Source organism: Phodopus roborovskii, unplaced genomic scaffold (assembly GCF_943737965.1).
Source record: "Phodopus roborovskii unplaced genomic scaffold, PHOROB, whole genome shotgun sequence".
NCBI lineage: Eukaryota > Metazoa > Chordata > Mammalia > Rodentia > Cricetidae > Phodopus > Phodopus roborovskii.
The window spans coordinates 7,970,130-7,992,756 of NW_026126636.1; the positions used below are offsets into that span (position 1 = coordinate 7,970,130).

A 22,627-nucleotide genomic window follows, 5' to 3' on the forward strand; every position below is an offset into this window, starting at 1 on the left:
TTGTCTGTCCCTTTCTCATTTGCGCTGGTCATATTAGCACACTCAGTGTGTACTGTATGCCATTTCTGTCCTGCAGGTCAGCCAGACACAAAGTAGAGCTGAGTACCCAGCCTTTCTACCTGGTGCTGGCTTGTTTGCCCAGAGACAGGACTAGGGCTGTTCCAGGTTGCCTGTGGTCTTCAGCCTGCTGACCTTGAAGAAGGAATGCAGATCAGGCCATACAATCCAGGCCAACCATAAAGCAAAGGCTCTTACCCTCCAAAGTAAAGAACATAGTTCTCTAGTTGACCCAAGGCTGGATAGAGCCAAGGGCTGAAGCTCTAGGTCAGTGAGGCCAAGACAGGGGTTTAAAGCCAATGGCTCTTCCTGTTTTAACCTAAACTCCAAGAGTGTTCCAGAAAAACAATTATGAGAAAGGGAATGTTGTATGAATGTAAGCAAAGGTTTAGAAGAGATCCTGGCATTGCCCACACCATTAGCATGACTGTCTTAGAGACCAGCACTGCATGCTGAGTCCTTGTATTCCCAGACTTAGCCCAAAGCGGTATACTCCCTGCGGTTAGCTCTTCTGTACCTACTACACGTGCCAACTTCAGACATGTCCGTCCTTGGAAGAGAGCTCCTGTACAAGCCTGGTGAGACTAAGTAGCCAAGATCTACCTATGCCAGGCCCCAGCCACTGCACTAGAATGCATCTGATAGGCACAGCTCTTGTCCCATCATGATCTCAGCAGCTTCTTCAGATTGTGTGGGTATCAGAGAGAAACATCTAGAACATTAAAAATAAATGTATAATCCTAGCACCCGGGAAACAGGGGCATGTGGATCTCTGTGAGTTTGAGGCCAGCCTGGTCTACAGAGCAAGTTCCAGGATACCCAAGGCCGTCCAGAGAAACCCTGTCTTGGGGGAGAGGTGGGAAATAGAAATAAACTAGAGATAAAACCAAAGACCTCATAAAAGGAAGGAACCTGCCCTAGAGGCGGATGAGATTATGTACTGGTAACTTCCAAGTAGCAGGATACTGGGCAATTGAGTCTGTAGTGGGAACTAGGAAAAACCTTCATTCAGAAGGTCAGCCTGGGTTGAGAGAATGAGAGAGCAGACCCTTGTCCTGAGCAGTGTGGGCTGCAGTCGTGTGCAGGGGTGTGGGGTAAGAAACATGAGGAGGAATGCCCCAGGAGGAGCAGGAAGCCTTGTGGCTTCAGGGGGTCCTGTTACAGATGGGAAGCCACTAGAATGAGGTTTCTAGCCTATCCCCAGGCTATCAGAGGGCCTTGATAGCACAGTTATCTTACACCTGGAGTTGGGGGCTACAGTCTTTGGGACCCTCCCTGGAGGGTGTCAGGCAGTGGTCATTTAGGGCTGAGTACAACTGTTTTTCTGACTTAATCTCATTTAGTCACACTAGCTGAGCGTGATGGTGCATGCCATAATGCCAGTCAGTACTCAGGAGACAGGGCAAGCCAGGACTTCATCATGAGACCCTGATTCAAAATCAAAAACTGTGGTTCTGGGCTCACTCTTGTCCCTGTTGGCAGGTGCCACATTTTTTCTTGTCACAAACCTGTAAACTGCCTCTTGTTAGCAGACACTGGAGGGAAGTTTCTTTCCTCCGCCCTCACTGTCCCCGGAGCCTCAAGCCTGCTCCATTCCTGGCACTCAAACCAGCCCTCTTCCTACGTGTGTACACTTCTGTCCCCTGGGATTCACCTCACTCAACCCAAAACAAGCTTTCTTTGCCAGATGTGCTTCTCTGGAACCCAGCCATGCTTCTGCTTCCAGACTGGCCGTGTTGAATATGACAGACAAATCAAACAGTAGGCCTTTTTGAAAGAACTGAAAATATCAGCAGAAGTCACCAGCTGTGTCTGCTGTATTCTTGTGCTCTCGGTCTGACTCACATTGGAACTCATCAGGCACTCATCTAAGAACCCCAGCTCCTACCTCACTCCCTTCTGCTCACTTTCTGGGGTTAGAGGTAGTCTGCAGCTTGAGAACAGGCCCTGGCTGCTCTCTTAGAGCTAGTTGACATCCTCCCACATTGTGGGACTGGAGGACCAGGAGCTGGGTGGTGTATCTCCATCTGGAAAAGCTGACTTGGCTGTTGTTCTCGTCTCCTAGCAACAGCCCCAGAGCCCCCAGAGACCATAGAGTGCAAGGCTTGCCCGGGGGCTCTGACCTCATTGTTTGCTGTGGTAACAACCAGCATAAGTTCATCCCTTTCCTCCAGGAAAGCAGAGAATTTGCATGGCTCCTCTTCCCTTCCCCAAGCCCAGGTAGTAGCAGGGAAGAAACACTCTTAGAACTCCAGAACAGGCTCCTTGGTACTGAAGTCCCCAGGGAGATGCCTTAGAGTCACACCTCACCCCTCCCATCTTGTAAAGCTACAGAAATTGACCCTTTTGTCAGAGTTACTTCTCTTTGTCCCTTTGGAACTTTGACAAGGCAGGTGTGCCATGACAGAACTCCAGAATGTGTGTTCTCTTTGCCCTCCCAGGTTAGAGTAATGAGGGCAGGGTCACTTGTGGGCACCAGATGGGGCGGGCCAAGTAATCAACAAATAGTCAGGGCCACGTTCACCCTGGTGCCCACCACACACTCTGGCTTTTATGTCAGGAGGACACTTAAGAGTCCTGCTGAGGGCAGCCAAATACTTTACTCTCATTGTGGGTACTGAGAAGAAGTGCAAAAGCAAGGACCGTGTCTTAAAAGGAAGTGTTACTCAGGGCCACAGTGAGTGGGTGTCTGCCCCCCACCTTTAGGAAGTTCTGGGGTAGGGCATATAGGTCTGTCTGGGGAGCTTGTTGGTTGGGGACCAAAATAGCTGCACCCACAGTTTGGGTCTCCTACCACTCTGTCATGGCACCCCAGCCTCTGGCTCCCTGAATAAAGATCCCTTGTGCCATCCGTCCTCAGGCTGGCTTTATCCTGGTGTTGCATTGGGAAACCTTTCGGGTGACTGACTGGGGGCCCGTTGGCCTTGGGTGTTGAGATCCACCCTGTGTGCTGGTTCACTACCGTGCCACAGAATTTCACACCTGCAGATCCTTAGCAGAGCCAGCGGAGGGCGCTGTGATCCCCATCTCAGCTGCAGTTGGAGGGTCAGGCTGAGCCTTGTGTAGAGACTCACAGATTCTAAGTGGCACAGCTGGGTTTCCTCACAGTTTCTGCTCCAAAGCCTGGTGCTCTTCTGCGCTGTCTTGCTATTGTTCCACTTGGGAGACTGCTGTAGCTTCACCTTCCCTTTTGTCTGGGTTGCTTCAAGTCAACGTCATGCTATAAATATCCACAGCACCCCACCCAGTGACGACCATTGTCAGTGGATGCTCATCATTATCTGAGTGCTTGGAAGTGAAGCAGACATGAACTATTCTATCTTCACAGTAGTAAGCATGAGGCTTTCATACTGCTTGCCCTTAGAGGGCCAGAAACAGTTGGTTTTTTTTTTTTGTTGTTGTTGTTTTTTGGTTTTTTTTTTTTAAATCCAGTCATTGGTTTTACAGAGTACAGGTTGAAGCTCTGACATAGGGACCAGGCTCTGCCAAGCCACGCCTCTCTTCAAGGCCTGTCTGATAGCTGCCACTCAGACTTTGTCATACTTTCTTTTCATCCTCCCATTTGGTTCTACCCAGTCTGGCAGAGGACTTGACTGGCACATGGCGGGTGCTGGTCACTGGGTGTTGTTATTGCTGCTGTCACTGCATGTATTCTGCCAAGGCCTGCCCAGGAGGCCGTTGTCTACCGGACGAGGAAGAAAAACAAAGCAGTAGCCAGCTGCACCTTGGGAAAGCACAGGCTGTCACTTTGTCCCTCTCCTTGGATAGACTAGTGAGTAAGGCCAGTGTTTCAGAAGATGAGGAGAGGTTTAAGGTGTTGATGGAAGCAGTTTACATGGTGCCAGAAAGACTGGCGGGCTATGTCTTGTCCATTGGTGAACTTTAAAAGAAAAAAAACACTAGGCAGGGCGTGGTGGCACACCTATAATTCCAGCACTCAGGAGGCAAAGACTGGTGGATCTCTGAGTTCAAGGCCAGCCTGATCTACAGACTGAGTTCCAGGACAGCCAGGGCTACATGATAGACGTTGTCTCTCAAAAAAAAAAAAAAAAAAAGTTCAGAACTGTTATACTGTGATCTTGTCACTCAGGCAGAGGCAGGAGGATTAGGAGTTGAGAAGAATATATGCAGTAGACTTCCTGTTCATATTAAACACGATAAAAGTAGTTCTGCAAGTATACATTGGAAAGCCAGTGTTGTCTCTGGGAAGTCTGGCTGAGGCTGGGTGGCTGGAGAGGTTCTTCCCTAGGCTTTATACCGTGTCTGAACATTTTACTGCAAGCACATAATCCTTTGAGAACAGGGGAAGGACTTGGGAACTGCAGTGCTGGTGATAAATAGGATTAACAAGGAAAGCCTGCTTTTAGGAGTCCACCCGTCTATGTTTTCTAAGTCACTCCGTTTGGGACACAGCTGGGACGTGTCAGTTGGGGTGGTCCCTAGCAAACCTTTCTCAGTGCTGCCCTACATGATGCCCTTCAGGGAGACAGCTCTGAAGACCCCATTTCTAACCTCTTACCTACCCTTAGACAAATGTGTATGGCTCAGCCCAGAGACGGAAAATGAGGCCATTTGAAGGCTTCCAGCGGAAAGCTATTGTAATCTGTCCAACTGATGAGGACCTAAAGGACCGCACAGTAAAGAGAACTGACGAAGAAGGGAAAGATGTCCCGGATCATGCCGTCTTAGAAATGAAAGGTAGGAAACAAGTGGCTCCTGGGGCCATCTCAGCTCTGGATGCACACACGTGCACACTCACCAGCTCCTGATGATTCCCTCTGTGGTCCCCTCTCTATTTCTGTTTTGTCTCTTCCGTCACCCATGTATGCAGGACAGGCCCCTGGTCTCAGTCTGGGGAAGAACTTTCAGGATAGATGGGGATGGGTGTCATGAGGGAAAGTCTGTAGAGCCCAAGCCAGAAGGCCTTGCACTATCTCTCTGGCACCCACCAGTTTGGAAGAAGGAGGGGCATGGTTGCACTTGCCACCGAAGCTCCCTGAGGTGAGGCTGGAGGGACCCGAAATCCTCTTTGGTAAAGGGATGGAAAGAGTCTTGGTTAGCTCCTGCTCGTGTGCACAGCAAGCAGTTGGGGGGGGGGGGTCTCAGGTCTCATCTTAACTCATCCTGTTGACCACTGCTTTCCTTCTACCTTCTGCCCCAACTGAGGGTGAGGAAGGTACTGACCTGCTCTCCCCACTTATCTCCTCCTAGCCAACTTCACTTTGCCCGATGTTGGGGACTTCCTGGATGAGGTTCTGTTCATTGAACTCCAGCGAGAGGAAGCAGACAAGCTGGTGAGGCAGTACAATGAGGAAGGCCGCAAGGCTGGCCCACCCCCAGAAAAGCGCTTTGACAACCGAGGTGGTGGCTTCAGAGGCCGTGGGGGTGGCGGCGGTTTCCAGCGTTACGACAACCGAGGTCCACCTGGAGGCAACCGAGGAGGCTTTCAGAACCGGGGAGGAGGTGGTGGAGGCGGCGGCGGTGGTGGTGGAGGAGGAGGAGGCAACTACCGAGGAGGTAAGACATTTACCTCCTCCAGCATTTCATTCCAAGGCCAGGCTGTGGGGAGGGCTGACAGGAATCACTACTGTGTAACCTGGAGCCTTCCCACTGCCCGGCCTCCCGCCCCGCTGCTTGTGAGGACCTTGGCTCATTTGCACACGATAGTGCTGTCTCTTATTGGTGTTCCCCTGTTGCACCATGTACTCCTCTGAGGAATCTTGGGTTCCATCTCTAGATCTGACAAAGGGCAAATAATAGGACTGCGTTTTGGTTTAAAAACAGATGAGGGATGTTGCTTAGCACTTAGAGCAGTTAATTTGCCCACAATCACACACCTGAGTTGAGCTGGGAGTCTAGTGAGCTAAAGCCCAGATTCTTTATAAGTAGTGTGATGTCTGAAATAAAGTGTGATCCTAAGTTAGCAGACGTGATGCTGGGGGTATGGCCCAGCCGTTTCCAGAGAGCTCAGGTTTGGTTCTGAGTAACATTGAGCTGCTCACAACTGCCTGTAACTCCAGCTCCAGGTATCCAATCCCCTCTTCTAACCTCTTGTGTGTACCAGCCACATATGGTGTACACACACACACGATAAAATCTGTCTTTGAAATAAAACTTAAACACGTCTTAGACCTTACTTCAGTAAGGGCTGTTATGACTGAATGATCCAGATTAACCTTCATGTAGGCAATGAAGCAGCTCAGGAAGGACCCTCTGCCTCACCTTTTTTTTTTTTTTTTTTTTTTTTTTTGGTGTGTTGGGGGGTGGGGTTCAGGTCCAAGAAACAGTTGTGCAAAGGTCCAGGAGACACCTTTTGGCTCCACCTGTTGAGGACTTCTGTTAAGACTGCATCTTGTGACTGCCTACTGGTTTTTGGCATCCCTCTTGAACATCCTTTTAGTTTGTTGAACAGCTGTATAGATAGAGCTTGACACATCCAAAATAATCTGTGTCTTGCCAGCTCACAGTCCAGTGGGAGATATAGACCTGTCTGCAAACAACAGCTCTAGGTGTTATGTCAGGGCAGGGACAAGGACTTGTGCCAAGGGCCTGGGGGAGGCGCAAATGGATCATCTGCATTTGCTTGCAGATTGAGCTCAGTGTTGAGCATAGCCATGCTGTGGCCTCTTACACATAAGATTTTCCATGCAGGTTTCAACCGCAGCGGAGGTGGTGGCTACAACCAAAACCGCTGGGGTAACAACAACCGGGATAACAACAACTCCAACAACCGAGGCAGCTATAACCGGGCTCCCCAGCAACAGCCACCGCCACAACAGCCGCCACCACCACAGCCACCACCACAGCAGCCGCCGCCGCCACCCAGCTACAGCCCTGCTCGGAACCCCCCAGGGGCCAGCAGCTACAACAAAAACACCAACATCCCTGGCTCCAGCGCCAATACCAGCACCCCTACAGTGAGCAGCTACAGCCCTCCACAGGTGAGGTCATGTGTGTCTGTCTGTATACATGCACCTAGTGTGCAGGAGAGGGGCAGGTCTGAGAGGCATCACTAGCACATTATTTGGACACAGCTCCTCCTTTCCTTTGCAGCTGCTCAGCTGTGTCAAACACTAGACATGGCTAGACACATACAACACTGGCGGTAGCAGCAAGCATTGCCTCCCACCAGCGAGGTCGTGCGGCATGCCTCATTGGGTCTATAAGAAAACTCACATCATGGGAGGCCAGGGTCTCAGTTCTTAGAAAGCCAGTGCTTGGGCTCTGGTGTGTGCCAGTTGCTATGAAACTGGAGCAGTCTCTTAATTTCACAGCCATTTTCTGAGGACCTTTTCCATACCAGGGAGCAGCTGATGAGTGTTTCCTAGCTGCCATCTAGCTAGAACAACCCAGTATGGACCTGGCTTTGAGATCTTGGACAGACAGCTTAACCCCTCTGGTCCTTATGTACCCGTAAAGGACCGGAGACATGACTGGAACTCCTTATGAAGTTCCTGTGAGGTGATGAGCCCTCAGCTTAATGAAGGCTCTTGGGCTCTGGGGTAGGCAGACCTATAGCATCACCTCACTGCGATTGACTTTTTAAGGTTTATTATGCTGAGTTGTGGTGGTACATGGCTTTAATCCTAGCACTGGGATGTATACAGAGAAACCTTGTCTCAGAAAACAAAACAACAAAAAAATTTATTATTTAAATTTATGTTATATACATGAATGTTTGCTTGTGTGTGTGTATGTGTACAGTTTCTGTAGAAGAGAATGTTTTGTTCCTTGAAGCCTGAGTTACAAACAGTTGTGAGTCAGGATGGGTGCTGATAACTAAACCTGGGTCCTCTACAAGAGCAGCCAGTGTTCTTAACCACTGGGCCATCTCCCTAGCCCCAGCTAATGGAAAAAATACCAGAATTGCTAATGAGATTGAACAAATTAATGATTCATCCACCCTGTACATGAGAAGTTCTTTGTCTTAGGGTTTCTATTGCTGTGACAATGTGTCTTGATCACAGCATCTCTCTCTCTCTCTCTCTCTCTCTCTCTCTCTCTCTCTCATAAGGAAACATTTACTTTAAGTTGCAGCTCAGTTTTAGAGGTTCAGTCCATTCTTGTGGTGGCCGCAGGCAGAGGTGATGCCGGAGTAGATGAGAGTCCTGCATCTTGTAGGCAACAAGAAGTCAGCTGTCACACTGGGCGGTACCCTGAGCATAGGAACCCTCAGAGTACACACCCACAGGGACACCCACTCCAAGAAAGCCACAGCTCCTAACAGCACCACAGCCTGTGGGATTATGGGGACAGTTAAATTCACACCACCATACTCTTCATAACTTGTCACCATTGCTCTTCTCGTCAAATCTCACAGAAGCCACTGCCACCATTCACTGAATGCCCAGCGCTCTGTGCACACAAGCTTATTGAGCATCCGTGATAGCCAGAGGGCAGTGGCTGTGCTGAGATGGTTATAGACTGAAGCAGGTTTAGAGTGCAGGTGCCTTGCTGCCCGCGGGTCTCAGAGCTCAGGCCTAGGTTGTGCTCTTCCCTGACCCACCCTGGCACTTTGGCAGAGTTGCCTTTGTCGGGGAAGCTGCCTCCATGCCAGTGTGTGCTGTCCGTCTCATCCTCCATGCCAGTGTGCTGTCCGTCTCATGGGGCTTTTGTCTTTTTCTCTCCAGCCTAGTTACAGCCAGCCGCCCTACAACCAAGGAGGCTACACCCAGGGCTACACGGCCCCACCACCTCCACCTCCGCCACCACCTGCCTACAACTATGGGAGCTATGGCCCCTACAATCCTGCCCCCTATACCCCACCACCACCCCCCACTGCCCAGACCTACCCTCAGCCCAGCTATAACCAGTATCAGCAGGTAAGTGCCAGATGGACCTCCCAGTGGGGCTTCTAGGAGCGCTCTTGTGTGTGTTCACAACTTGGTTTCCTGCCTGATCCTGAAACATGGGTGGCTGCTTGCCTCAATCTAGTGTTCTAAAGCTTTTGGTAGCCTGGTCTTTACTGACTAATAAATAGCTGGTGTGTAGCCATTGGCCCCCAATGCAGCAAGCCAACCTGGCTGAGCTGGTGCCAAGTTCTAGTCCAAGTTGGTGCTGGGGCCACCACATCTGCAAAGAACAGCCAGCAAAGCCAGGGGGCCAGGACTGCATTCCTGTGTGACATCAGGTCAGCCCATACCTTTCCGTGTGTTCTCAGAGGACCATGAGAGGGACAAAGGGACAGGCTGGAGTGACAGGAGCTAACCTGATGTTCTCGCTCTCTCCCCAGTACGCCCAGCAGTGGAGCCAGTACTATCAGAACCAGAGCCAGTGGCCGCCGTACTACGGGAACTACGACTATGGAGGCTACTCGGGCAGCACACAGGGGGGCACAAGTACTCAGTAGCTGGGCTGCAGCCTCCAGAGGCCCGCGCCAGCTGCTGCTACGAGGCCTGCCTTGGCCCCTTCCATCCCCTCTGAGTCCTGTGGTGCTGGGGACAGAGTTATCCCAGGGCTGCCTCCCTCTAGCCCACTGCTTCCAGAGGGTTCCGCCCTTCATACTGGCCAGGCATTTTCTTCTCTGTATTCAAACAGGCGACAGTGACCTTTTATCTTTATCCCCTCCACTTCCTCTCCCTGCCTTTTTGACTAATGAAGCCTCCTCTCCTTTGGTAACCCTGTGAGGCCACAGTGACTGGGGAGGACCCTGCCTGTCTGCCCCTCCCCGCCCTGCTTTAGCCCCTTGGCTTCCCAGACTCATGCAGTTGGTTGTAAATTCTTCCAGGAGCTGTTTTACTGTCTACTTTTCAGGATTTAAAAAAAAAAATTCAAAAATTTTAATAAAAAAAAAAAGTTTAAGAAGCAAAATGCAGAGGGAGGAAGCAGTGACATATTTTTTTTGGTAATTATGCTTTTTTTAATTTTTAGAATTTGTTTTTACTGTGGGTCAGCTGTTGATACTTCATCAAATAACTATTTCTTTGCTGAGTTCAGGTAACCGAGGAAGAGCCACACCCTCGAAATAAGCAACAGAATCACCTTTAACCTAACTTTTTATATGATGTCTCAGTTCCCCATAACTTTGCACACAAGCGTCTGTGTTCTGTTGGATTGTAACTTTTTGTATTTGGAGAGAGTGTGACTATTGAACTTGAAACCTTTTACTCCAGGAGTCTTGGTAGTTTCTGGTGGGCTTGAGTGGGTGAGGGGTGAAGGGAAGGTGGGGTGGTTGTGCTCCCCTTCAGACCCGGAAGTCCCGCCACCACCTCCCAGTGCTCTTCCGGGTGCCAGACCCCCAGGGTTTTACAGCAGTCCCTTGGATTATTCTCACTTCCCCTTTACTGGCGTTTTAATTGGATTTTAGCAAACTGCACTTAAGAAATGTTTTACCCTGTTTTGTTTTATTTTCTTTCAATAAATGACATGGCACCTCCTACCAGGAAGGAAGCAGGGTTGCAACTCTGAAGTGTTACTGCAGTTGGCCGTTAATTGGGGTGGGAGGCCTTCGACCGGGGGTGGGGAAGGCTTCGCCCATTCAAATACAATGATTCTCCATCTCACACCACCCAGCTGCTCCTCGTGCAGAGACAGATAGTGGGACCCGTGGGGAAGAGACCTCCCTGGCTCAGGACCGTCCATCCCTAGGTGTGTTGCCCACAGCGAGGCCTGAGCTGCGTGCGACTCTCAGGACAGCCTTGCACTGCCTCCTTTGGAAGTGTTAGCCACTTGCTCTGTCACCATCCTGGAGCCCTGCAGAGGTGGCCCTAGTTAGTCCCTGTCCTCGGGGTTCCCCCTTCAGGGAATACATATTTGTAACCAGTGACAGCCCCAAGTGTTTGGAGAGAGGGGCCCTGGAGTAATGGAAAGTATAGCATGGGCTGTGGGGATGGACTCTGGCCCACTGCCTCCTGCCTGCCTTCATCCCTTCCTGATGTGCTGTGCACCACCCAGCCCAACTCCCTAGTAGAAACTGGGGAACCTGGCAAAGGACACGACCCACCAAAAGAGGAGCAGTTAATTAACTGCCAGCACAGCATAGAGCCTGTCTTCAAAAGCAATGAGGACGGTATACTGTTCACAGTGCACAAAGCCCCAGGTTGCAACGACATGGCCAAACCGGGAGGGAAGCTGAGTAACTAGGGCCTGAGGAGGGACATGTCTGCCTAAAGGGCACTTGTCAACTTGCTGAAGAAGTCAAGGAAGGATCCTCACTGTCTGAGAAGTCCTGTTCTTGGCAGGCGCGTGCTGGCAGCAGTGCCCTCTGCTGACCGCTCCTTACGATGCGGCCGAGTAGCCCTTTCCTGGCCACTCGGAAATGCTAATGTAGTTCTTCCTCTTCCAACCCTGTTTCTGGGTTAATCACCAGCTTCCTCGTCATGCTCTCCAGTTCCTTTCCTTGGGTCCCTTCCTCAAACCCTGTAGGCCCCAACCACTCATCTGGGCTAGGAAGCCCTTCCTCCGTGACCTGGCACAGATGGCCATGGCCTCACACAACCTCTTTTCCCTTTCTTGGGACAAGGTCTGGCTGGCTTAAACCTTAAGTGACCTCCCTGCCTCTGCCTCCTGGGTACTGTGTGTCCTGACCATAGTAAGCCATTACAGAATCTAGTACTGTAATGCCAGCCATACTACCTGAAATACTCAGAACCTAGCTGATACTTCAGTATCCTACCTAAAAGGCTCCAACCTCGTCTGTGTTGGGCAGCCCCCCCCCCCACCTTCCACTGCAAATCCCCAGTCCTTCCCTCTCACATCTGCAGGGTTCCTCCTTGTTTAGAAACACAAAAGTCCTTTCCCTGACTTCACCTCATGCCAGCCACAGGCTGGATGTAATGATAGAAGGGAGTCAAACCTTACCAAGGCGGGTAAGGATCAGAAGTCAAAGATGCATGCCGGGTTGCTGAGCATTGGTAGAGCACACTTTTAGTCCTGGCACTCAGCAAGTGGATTTGTAAGTTCGAGGCCAGCCTGGTGTACATAGTTCCAGGACAGCCGCATCTGTACAGAGGAACCCTATGTCAAAGGGGTTTAAAAAAAAAAAAAAAAATGCTTGCTGGCCATCTTGACTGAATTCTGTCCCTAGAACCCACTCCCATAAATTGTCCTCTGATCATATAAACATGCATTATTTCTAAATTAAAAAGCATACTCGAGGACCTTTACGAGGACTCCCAATTCCTGGAGGATGCTCACACAACAATTCCAGATATTAACCGCGTGAGGACCTGAAGTTACAGCAGCGAGCAAATGACATACGGTCCCTGTTGATTTTCCAAGCTGAGAAGGTCCGTTCGACCTAGCGCCCTTTTCAACCTGATTGGTCAGGGCGGGGTCACGCATGCGTAGAGAGGCGGTCCACCTTTGACCCGGAACTTTGGTGCCTGGGTGCAGCTTTAGCACTCGGACTGTGACGCTTGCGTAGCCGGAAATGGCTGCGAGTGTTTAAGGTCCAGCCTGGCTTCCGGAGCCCGCTGCGGCGGTTAGTGAGTCGGAGACCGGGGATGGAGGCCGTGGCAGCCGGGGCGGTGACGGAGAGGAAGCCCGATGATGGTGAGGCACTGGCCAGGCGCAGGCGTCGGGGAGGGGCCCGTGCGGTGTGACCCGGGAACGGTTCCGGCAGGCGCTGAGGACTCTAGGAAGCGTGACCTCCGTTTACCGGCATCTTCAGCACTTGGTCAGATTGTTCGACCTTGTGGCGGGTGGACAGTTCCCTCCTTTTCCTTAGAACTCCTTTCAGTGTCTTTCCGACCATGCCAGCGCTTCGGGCTAACCCATTTCCGACCATGCCAGCGCCTCAAGCAAATATAAACTTCTTCCCTGAAAATTCTTCCAGGCTCGGGCCAGCCTTTCTCAAGTTACCCCTTTCCAGTGCCAGTGGGGGCTTCCTGCATCCCAAGCGAGCTCACTTATGTCAGACCCACAGCTCCCACTGCATTGCAACTCCCCAGCCTGCAAAGTCGGCTGCCTTGTCCACTCTGCCGCCTCAGGCCCTCTCTCCCGGGCCGAGGTGCTGGGGTCCCAGCCCCGTGCTACCGCATCTGTCTTTAAAATGCTTTTTGACTCTCTCACCTTTAAAAACTCACTGTTTCGGAGTAATCTGACCCGAGGGGGGGGGGTTGAGGCATAGTCGAAGCCATTTAACACGAAACTCGGGTTACTTCAGCTGACTAGCCCATAAACGAATGTAGAGGCAGGTGTCTGTGTGTTCTATATGTAGGTTTCAGTCTTCATGATCGCCAGGTATGATGGCCCACCCTGTAATCTCAGGCACCCGGGAGCCTGAGGCAGGAGGATGGAAAGTTCAAAGCCAGGGACGGAGCATGAAACTTGTCAGAATGCTTGACCAGTGTGCCTGATGCCCTGGGCTCAGTCCCCAGCACCACAGAAACGCTGTGGAGCAGGCTTGTAGTCCTAGCACTCCCAAGGACTATTATCAGTTTTGTTTGGTTTTTCAAGACAGGGTTTCTCAGCAGTTACGGAGCCAGTCCTGGAACTCTCTTTGTAGACCAGGCTGGCCTTGTACTCAGACATCAGCCTGCCTCTGCCTCCCGGGTGCTGGGATTACAGGCGAGTGCCACCAACGCTTACTGTGTGGCTTAGAGGAGTCAATGCCATTGACCCCCCCTCCCCAGTCCTGGCTAGCTTGCTTTATGAACTGGTTCCTCCCTGCTTCTCAGACTGCTCCTTCCTAGCCCTTTGTGTTAGTCCTCGTGGCTGCTATACTGAATTACCAGAAAATGGGTGTTTAAAATGAACATAAATGAAACCTAAACTTGGTGTCACCAGACAGAATAACCAGGCCACAAGGCCTGGCTCCCTCACGGCTCTCTAGGCTGTCCCTTGTCTCTTCCAGTCAGAGACAGCTCTGGCACTTGCTGGCTTGTGTCAACAGCACTCGATCTCCGCTTCAACCTCACAGCACCTATGTCTGTCTGCTCTTGATCTTGTATTATTATTATTATTATTATTATTATTATTATTATTATTATATATGCGGTTTGGCCTACATGCATGTCTGTGCATGGTTCCCACAGAGGCCAGAAGAGGGCATCAAATCCCCTGGAACTGGAGTTATGCATGGTTGTGAGCTGCTTGTGTGCGGGCTGGGGATCAAACCTGGGTCTCCTGGAAGAGCAGCCTTAACCACTGAGCCATCTCTCCAGCCCTTCCTCAGTCTCTTACTGCATTTAGGACATTTAATCCACAATAATCTCTCAATTTATTGGTTTATTGAGACAGGGTTTCTCTGTGTAGACCTAGCTGTCCTGGAACTAGCTCTTATAGACCAGGCTGGCCTTGAACTCACTGAGATCCTCCTGCCTCTGCCTCCTGGGTGCTGGGATTAAAGGTGAGGGACACCCCCCCATGTCCCAGCAGTGAAGGCGTGTCTGCCTTTGGGGGACCTAGTTTTAGCTCTCACAGGCATGCCCTCCTCCCATACGCCCAGTGGCATCTGCTTTGTGGCTTATGCCTGGCTCTGATGACATGTGCGTACATATGCCTGCCTCCGTGCATGTATGGAAACCATGTCTCCGCTCTCTGGGGGAGTCTGGAGGCCCATGTCCCAGCCTTCTCTTAGAAACATACAGCCTCTCCAATGTCCCCCGCACCCATGGCAGCTTCCCTAACCCAGTCTGGTTCTTGCCTGTGTCCCTGTCTCAGTGGTAGTTTGGCTGTCCTCTAGGCTAGAGCCCTGGACCTTCCCCCGACCCCCTCCCCCAGCCCTCCAGCTTGTCCACTCAAGCATCTAACCTTCCTCCAACCTCATGGCCCCTACCCTAGCTACGGCTTCTCCTGCTTCAGTGGCTGAAACCCACAGTACCCGCAGCCAGCCTTTGCCCGCCCCCTCCGCACACCCCAGTCAATTCCTCCTGTTTGCTGAAGTTCTTTCCTGCCTGTGAGAAACAGCTCCCACTGGCTCAGCCCTGCGCCTGTCTTTCCTGTTCTTTGCCCAGGTCATCTGTATCAGACTGGCTGCCCCCTGAGGGCAGGGGCTATAGGAGTCCTCGCAGGACACGCCACTCCTGGCTCAGAGCTTTGTACGGGCTTGAGAATGGGCAGGGGATGTAGGAATGCATACGGGGAAGTGAGTGAGCGTGCTGGCCATGGTCTCAGCCACTGTTGTTGCTGTGAGGATGCACTGTGGTGGTTTGAAAGAAAATGGCCCTCAAAGGGAGTGGCACTAACTGGAGGCGGGGCTTCGTTGGAGTGGGTGTGGTCTTGGTGGAGGAAGTGCGTCTCTGCGGGGGCGGGCTTTGAGGTTTTTCTCAAGCTTCCCTCAGTGTGACAGTCAGTCGACTTCCTGTCACCTGCAAGAGGTAGCTCTCTCTGCTCCAGCACCGATCCCTGCCTGCAAGCTGCCATGCTCGCACGGTGATGATAATGGACGGGATTGAACCTCAAACCGTAAGCCAGCCACCCTTAGTTAAATGTTTTCTTTATAAGAGTTGCCGTGGTCATGGTGTCTCTTCACAGCAATAAAAACCCAAAGCAGACACCGTGACCCAGGAAACTCTCATGAAGGAAAGCATTTACCTGGGGCTTGCTTTGTTTCAAAGATTTAGTCCGTTGTCATGCTGGCAGTGCTTGCAAAGTAGCTGAGGGCCACATCCTGATACACAGACTGAGAAACTCTGGGCTTGGCATGGGCTTTTGAAACCTCAGATCCCACCCCCAGTCACACATTTCCTCCAACAAGGCCACGCCTGCTGATCCTTCTAATCCTTTCAAACAGTGCCTCTCCCAATCCTTCTAATCCTTTCAAACAGTGCCTCTCCCAATCCTTCTAATCCTTTCAAATAGTGCCTCTCCCGGAAGATCAGTCATTCAAATGTATGAGCCTGTGGGGGCCGTTCTTACTCAACCACCATAGTCACTGAACAAGTTAAATGGCTGTATCCTCATGGGATGGCCAAGGAAATGGGCAAAGTCTGGAGTAGCTTGGTAGTACAGAACTCAGTCTCTCATGCTTCAGGGTTTTACTCAGATCAAAAACTTGCTTATTCTTAGCTTGAATGTGTAGGTGTTTTGTCCATATGTCCATATGCATGTCTGTGCACCACAAGCGTGTATTGCCGAGGAGCCAGGAGAAGATGCTGCATCCCCTAGAACTGCAGATACAGTCATGAGCTGTCATGTGGGTGCTGGGAGCTGAGCCTGGTCACATGGACGAGCAGCCAGTGCTCCTAACCAATGAGCCAGATGTCACTTCCTGGCAAGCTTTCTGTTACCCTGCCATTTAAAACTGAGCTATCCCACATTGCCTCTGGTTCTTTTGGGGGTTTCATTCACATGCTCTATCATCACTATTATTATTATTATTATTATTATTAGTGGTGTTTTAGATTTTTATTGTTGGTTTGTTTTTTATTTTTGAGGCTCAGTCTCACTGTGTAGTCCTGGCTAGCCTTGAACTCATAGAGCTCCAGCTGCCTCTGAGATAAAAGGCGCAGGGATTAAAGGTGTTCCATTATGTACCAGGCCTGTCTGTTTTGTTTTTTTCTACAAAGCCAGAGAAACACCTAGCATAGTCCATGTTTTTGTTAACTAATTAAGTTATTGACTGTGTGCAGTATCACAGAGGGGCCTCTCGTTTACTGTGATCTGTCTAGGGCCTAAAACATTCCTCACAATGCAGTAGGTGCTCAAAAAATGTCAACTGTGTGTGTCAACAGCTAGCCACTTCCTACCTAAGCCCTTCCTGACGCTTAACCTTTAACTAAAAGACTGCCCTTGACTCGCAGACTGTGTGGAGCCCAGATGTGCACACTGGGGGGAGCTGAGCCAGACTCCTGTTCCGTCTGTACCCCAAGACAAGGAGGCGAAGGAGAGTCCACCAGGGGTCCCCAATGGTGACACCTCCCAGACTGAGAGTCCAGCCGTGAGTGCCATGCTGCATGCCATCGCTGCCAGCCACCTTCCTGTGTGCAGCCAGCAGCAGGGTGAGCCTGACCTGACAGAGCATGAGAAGGTGGCCATCCTGAGCCAGCTGTATCACCAGAAGCCACTGGTGTTCTTGGAGCGCTTCCGCACAGGTCTCCGGGAAGAGCACCTGGCCTGCTTCGGCCACCTGCGAGGAGACCACCGAGCTGATTTCTACTGTGCTGAGGTGGCCCGACAAGGCACTGCCAGACCCCGAACCCTGCGCACCCGCCTTCGAAACAGGCGATATGCTGCCCTGCGTGAGCTCATCCAAGGTGTGGGGGATGGAGGGTGGGAGGGACATATAGGGAGGAAAGGGAGACTGAAGCCGAGCGAGAGACGCCGGGCTGGTGGCCTTTAATCCCAGCACTCGGGAGGCAGAGGCAGGCGGTTATCTGTGAGTTCGAGGCCAGCCTGATCTACAGAGTGGCTCAGGCCTAGGATTATGAACATGCTTGGCCTCAGGCATGTGCAGGTGGCCTTATCATGAACCTGAATCTTTTGTGAATGTATACATCTTTAAGCAGCTCACTCTGTTACATGCCTCTTTTCTGCCCAGGAGGCGAGTACTTCAGTGACGAGCAGATGCGGTTCCGGGCCCCGCTGCTCTATGAGCAGTACATAGGACAGTACCTCACTCAGGAAGAGCTCAGTGCCCGCACACCGGCCCCCCAGGGCCCCAAGCCCGGCTCCCCCAGCACGCCTGCCTACCCACTCTCTGACCTGCTCTTCCAGTCCTACCAGGAACGGGAGCTGCAGCAAAAGCTGCTCCGGCAGCAAGAGGAGGAGGAGGCCTGCTTTGAGGAGGAAGAGGACAGCGATGAGGAAGGTGAGGGGCAGCAGCAGGCCACCCCGCCCTGGCCAGCCACCCCGCCCCAGGCCTTTCCCCTGCGTCACCTGGCTGGGCCCTAACCTCTGACAATCGGCTTGTCTGCCCTCACCCCCTGTCCTGCCAACTCCTCCTGACCACTGTGGTGCCCACGGCATCCCCATGTTACCCAGTATGCACCCCAGGAGGTCAGGCATTGGGCTGTCTTGATAGCAAGGGGCTGGGCATAGGGCAGTAGCTTGTCAGATGCCTTGAGGCCACCATCCTGGGTATCTCCACAGACCAGAGGTCAGACAAGGACCCGGAGTCCTGGGTGCCCGACTCGGAGGAGAGGCTGATCCTGCGGGAGGAGTTCACCAGCCGCATGCACCAGCGATTCCTGGATGGCAAAGATGGGGGCTTTGACTACAGGTGTCTCCCATTCCCGGCCCAGCACCCATGTCCCTGGGACACAAGCAGGTCCTCCCTTAGTGGTGCTAGGGTACCCTGGAGTAGGTCCCCACCATGGGTCCCGGTGGTGTTAGTCGCTGCAGGTTTCAGACCAGTGAGGGTCGGTGGCTAGGGTCCCGGGCCTTGTCCCTCTCAGAGCCCTAGTCCCTTCATCTGCGAGCAGAGCTGACACTTAGCTCAGTGTTGGCAAAGCACTGAACCGAGGCCTGGGAGTGCACACCTTCCCTCCCCGCGTGTGGGAGGCAGAGGCGTTGGGTCTCTGACTTCCGGCCGGGGCTGACATGAGACTGTCTCAGGAAGAAAAGAAAGACAAATGGTAAATAGCAGCCAGGGCCCTGCTGCCCGCATCCAGTGACATGTGGACTGTGCCTGTGAATGGCGTCAGTGGTCCAGGGATCCTGTTAGCACTGCTGTAGGATCCATGCTAGGGTCCCCACAGATCTGCCGTCAGTGGGGTTCATCTGCTGCTAGCGGGGGCCACCGAGGCTGAGCAGAATATCAGGCCCTGGCACCCGTGCGCCAGCCCTGCTACCACACTAGGTAACCCAAGGGCATCAGGAGTGGGGACCTAACCCTGCGCCTTCAGGAAGGCAGCTGTAGGGTGGCGGAGACCCAAACGTGTCCCACCGTGAATTTATGCTTCCGTGTCCAGACTCCAGAGTTAAAGTGAGGGGTGGGTGCAGCAGATTCCCTGCCTGAAAGAGGCCCCCTCCTATTGGGGGGAGACCTGGCACCTTGGTGACTCAGGTCCACATAGTGGGCCGAGGTGGCCAAGGGGACCGTCAGAGTGCCACATTTCCCTTGGAGGCAAAAGCTGAGAAGCTTGCAGTCTACAGAGAAGCCAGTGTTTGGGGTTTTGGTTTGTGGTTTTTTGTTGTTGTTTTGTTTTTAAGGTTTATCACATATACAGTGTTAATGTGTCCCTGCAGGCCAGCAGAGGGCACCAGATCTCATTATAGATGGTTGTGAGCCACCATGTGGGTGCTGGGAATTGAACTCAGGGCCTCTGGAAGAACAGGCAGTGCTCTTAACCCCTAAGTAATCTCTCCAGCTCCCAAAGCCAGTGTTTTCATGCAGACTGACTGGGAAACACCTCTTTTGGGTTCCAAAAGGTCCAGCATCCCCCAGGGTTCAGCTCCCCTGACCTGGGCCTCCATGACGCCTGGCCTGACAGCTTCCTTCTCTGCAGCACGGTGGACGACAACCCTGACTTTGACAACCTCGACATTGTGGCACGGGATGAAGAAGAGAGATACTTTGATGAAGAGGAGCCAGAGGATGTGCCCAGCCCAGAGCTAGATGGGGATTGATGGCTCCCACCCTTCCAGCCAGGGACACACTTTGCCCATCTATTACAGGCTCTTAGTGACTGGGCCCTTCGAGGCAGGCCCCCAGGCTCGGCACACCTTAGACGGTGCCCCCACTTCTGTTTATGGGTTCCCACGCTTCTCCCTAGGAACATCATTGCCCGCCCCTCCCCGGCCCCCTCTTTCCTCTCTGTGATGGGGCCTTGCTGTGTTAGGCTGCTTTGTAGCCCTGTCTGGCCTGAAACTCAGTCTTCCCGCAGGCGAATCACGCTCTGCCTGCTGGTCTCGCTCTAACCCCGCCCCCTCACGTCACTGCCCCCTCCTCTAGCTTCCTTAGGTCTCCAACTTCTGTGCATCCACCCTTCGGCCTCTCTCTGTGCTGTGGGTGCTGTGCCCACAGCAGAGCCCTGAACAACTCTGGTGGCTGCAGCTGTCACACAGATTCTAGCTTTTAGCTCAGGCTATAGCTGATCCGTTTCTCGGCCTGTCTCATTCGCTGGTCACCCCGGCTTCCACTGAGAGCCCCCTCTCCTGCGCCCCACTGTTCAGGCCTCCTGGTTCCGTTTGCATCTCCATTTCTGTTTCTCTGCGCACCTCTGCCTTTCTGTCTGTCCCTCTGTCTCAGCCTTTACGCCTCTGCTCCTGTGTCCCCGGCCCACCCAGGCATGGCAGCTATGGGCAGCAGAAGCTGGGTGCCCGGTAAGAAGACTTCCCTGTGGGTGGGGGTGGGGAGCCCAGGGGGCACCCTGGCTGGGATGCTGACAAAGGCAGAGCTGGGGAATTTGAAGGAGGGACTGTCCCCTGCCAGCCCCCCTTCCCAGCCACAATTTTCCTTCTCTTCATTTCCTCCACCTCCCTCTCCCCTGTTTACATCCCCAAATACGCATAGGCTGTTATCATGGGTCTTGAGTCATCCCCCTCTCTCTCTCTCTCTCTCACACACACACACACACACACACACACACACACACACACACACACACACACACACACCAGCCTGCTCCAATGTCCCTGCCCCCAGCAGGCCACAGGGCCCGCCCCACAGAGCCCCCTGCTGCCCTGGGCTAATGAGAGCCAGATGGCTGCCTGTGACTCAGCCCTGGCCTGTGGGAACCCAGACAGCCTACCTTCCCATGCCCCACACCCGGCCCCTGCGGCCCGAGCAGACAGTAGGGACCTGCGGCTGTGAGGATGGGACCTAGCGCGTCTGAGCCTCAGGACCCAAGCTGCTCTGAGACAGTTGGGGCATTCTGTTCCGGCCATGCCTGCAGGACCCTCAAAACTGCTTGTCAAAGAGCCAAGGTCCTGACACCCAGGTCAGCTAAACTCCCTGAAGAGCTACCGGGGGGCAGAGGGTGTCTGCATAAAGAAGCTGGAAATGTGGACAGGTCCTTCTCAGCAGCTCCTGGGCAAGGCTGCCTGGCACAGTGACACCTCCTGACAACTGCCACCTGTCACAAACCATGGAAGTGGCCCAGAAAGGCCACCCACATCTGTGAGATCACCTGGCCTCCCAGGCAGAGCCAAGACTGGGACACACTCCTACACACCACTCGGCCAGGCCGCCAGCATGTGACTGCCAGGCCAGGGCTGGACAGTGGCGTTGGTAGGAAGACAGACTTCCTTACATGGGAGCGTGTATGATGGAGGCACTGTAACAGTGTGAGCTGTAACACTAACACTGTGAGCCCCCCAGCCGGCATCCCCGTGGGACAGGAGCCAAGAGCAGCGCTCTTGGGGGAGTTAAGTATTTCCACAGTTGGCCAGTGTTCTGTGGCATCATTAAATTTCTTTAAGATAGAAAGGCTGCCATCCATCCATTTGTTACGTAACTTTAAAAAGAGCTGAGCCGCCCAGCCACTGAGTCAGTATCTGGGGTTACGCAGATGGTTACATCTACCACAGGGACAGGGGATTAGATGAGGAGACAGGAAGAAAGGTGGGGGCGGAGGAGGGGCAGACAGCAAAGGCACACCCTGCCTGAGCAGCCCCCAAGGTGGCTGGCGCCTCTGCCTCTGATCTGGGGATGGGGTGGGCGGAGAGGCTGAGTCAGGGAGGGAGAACCCTCTGTGGGCATCCGGTCCCCACCTTGTCTCCTGCCTGGCCTGGCCTCCAATGGCTGTTGCCCTGTACCCATGCCTACCCCCACCTCTCTCCTGCCTGTCCCCCCAGGCTCGGCCGCCTTCTGGAGAGGTCCCTGCCTGCCCCTCACTGCCCCCTTTTCCTCCCTCCCCCAGCTGTGCCCCCCCCATCCCGCTATCCCTTATGGTTCTGAAGGCTCTTAGCTCTTGCTACACGGTGTCTGTGGCCTGGCCCTCTCTAAGGCTTGCCAGCCTTCGCCCTCCCTTCCTTCCTGTCCCTCTCCCTGCAGTCTCCCGGTCCATCCCCTTCCCCGTCTGTCTCCCAACCCTGGGAAATCCAGGTCAGAGCTCCAGTGCTGACCCCCAGGAACCGAACACAAGGGCTCACCACCTTGTCCCCACCCACGAGAGGGCAGCAAGGCTGCTGGCCTGTCTGAACAGAAGGAAATGTCTGTGCTGTGGCCTGGTCTCCACCCCCACACACACACAGGACCTGCTGGGGCCGCCCCCGGGGCTGGGGCCGAGTAAACAGCAGCGGGCAGCCTGGGGATATTTATACCGAGGCTGGGCTTAAGGCCAGTGCCCACCACAGCCCCTGCCCTGCCCTGCCCGCTGCCACAGCCAGCCCTGAGCCAGCGTGGCACCCGCCAGCAAGGGGACACCGCAGACAGGCTCCACTCAGCACAAAGGCCAACCGGCACCGGTCACACAACAGCCAATGGCCTCACAAGATAGGAAATTCCCTCCTTTGAAAACGTCAGCACACGGTGAACCCCTCCCCCCACCCACACACACACACCACAATCCTGATGTTGACACCTCCAGACACTCAAAGGTGACCCATACAGCTCACAGACTGAAGTCACCAACCCAAGGTGACTTTGACACCTGCTCACAAATGCCCACCTCCACTGATGGCAGTCTAAAAGACTATGCAGGCCTCAGCCCAGTATGGCCTCCCACATGGACACGGACAGCCACGGTGTGTTGGAGACACACCATGGGTACAAACTGTGAAGTATGTGTTGAACTATGAACAA

General features: G+C 53.1%; 2 protein-coding genes across 2 annotated transcripts in view; both read left to right on the top strand.

The window, feature by feature from the left end:
* The window catches only part of Hnrnpul1 (heterogeneous nuclear ribonucleoprotein U like 1), a 32,270-nt gene extending 21,824 nt beyond the window's left edge, over positions 1 to 10,446 (top strand). Inside the window, exons 11-15 of the mRNA XM_051207619.1 lie at positions 4,587 to 4,755; positions 5,269 to 5,574; positions 6,709 to 6,998; positions 8,688 to 8,879; positions 9,290 to 10,446. Of these exons, the coding sequence (XP_051063576.1) occupies positions 4,587 to 4,755; positions 5,269 to 5,574; positions 6,709 to 6,998; positions 8,688 to 8,879; positions 9,290 to 9,406 (1,074 nt within the window). The 3' untranslated portion in view covers positions 9,407 to 10,446. The remainder of the gene's footprint in view (positions 1 to 4,586; positions 4,756 to 5,268; positions 5,575 to 6,708; positions 6,999 to 8,687; positions 8,880 to 9,289) is intronic.
* A 1,918-nt stretch (positions 10,447 to 12,364) lies between these two features.
* Positions 12,365 to 21,310, top strand: Ccdc97 (coiled-coil domain containing 97). Its single transcript, XM_051207220.1, has 5 exons — positions 12,365 to 12,549; positions 16,743 to 17,195; positions 17,480 to 17,749; positions 18,031 to 18,160; positions 19,389 to 21,310. The coding sequence occupies exons 1-5, from the start codon at positions 12,501 to 12,503 to the stop codon at positions 19,507 to 19,509; spliced, it is 1,023 nt and encodes a 340-aa protein (XP_051063177.1). The 5' UTR covers positions 12,365 to 12,500; the 3' UTR covers positions 19,510 to 21,310.
* Positions 21,311 to 22,627: the final 1,317 nt, after the last annotated feature.

What these genes read in the sequence shown, in the direction of transcription:
- Ccdc97 (XM_051207220.1), top strand. Translation starts at nt 12,501, where the DNA reads ATGGAGGCCGTGGCAGCCGGGGCGGTGACGGAGAGGAAGCCCGATGAT. An exon ending in GGAGAGGAAGCCCGATGATG is followed by an intron (nt 12,550 to 16,742) that starts GTGAGGCACTGG and finishes CTTGACTCGCAG; the next exon opens with ACTGTGTGGAGCCCAGATGT. An exon ending in CCTGCGTGAGCTCATCCAAG is followed by an intron (nt 17,196 to 17,479) that starts GTGTGGGGGATG and finishes TTTTCTGCCCAG; the next exon opens with GAGGCGAGTACTTCAGTGAC.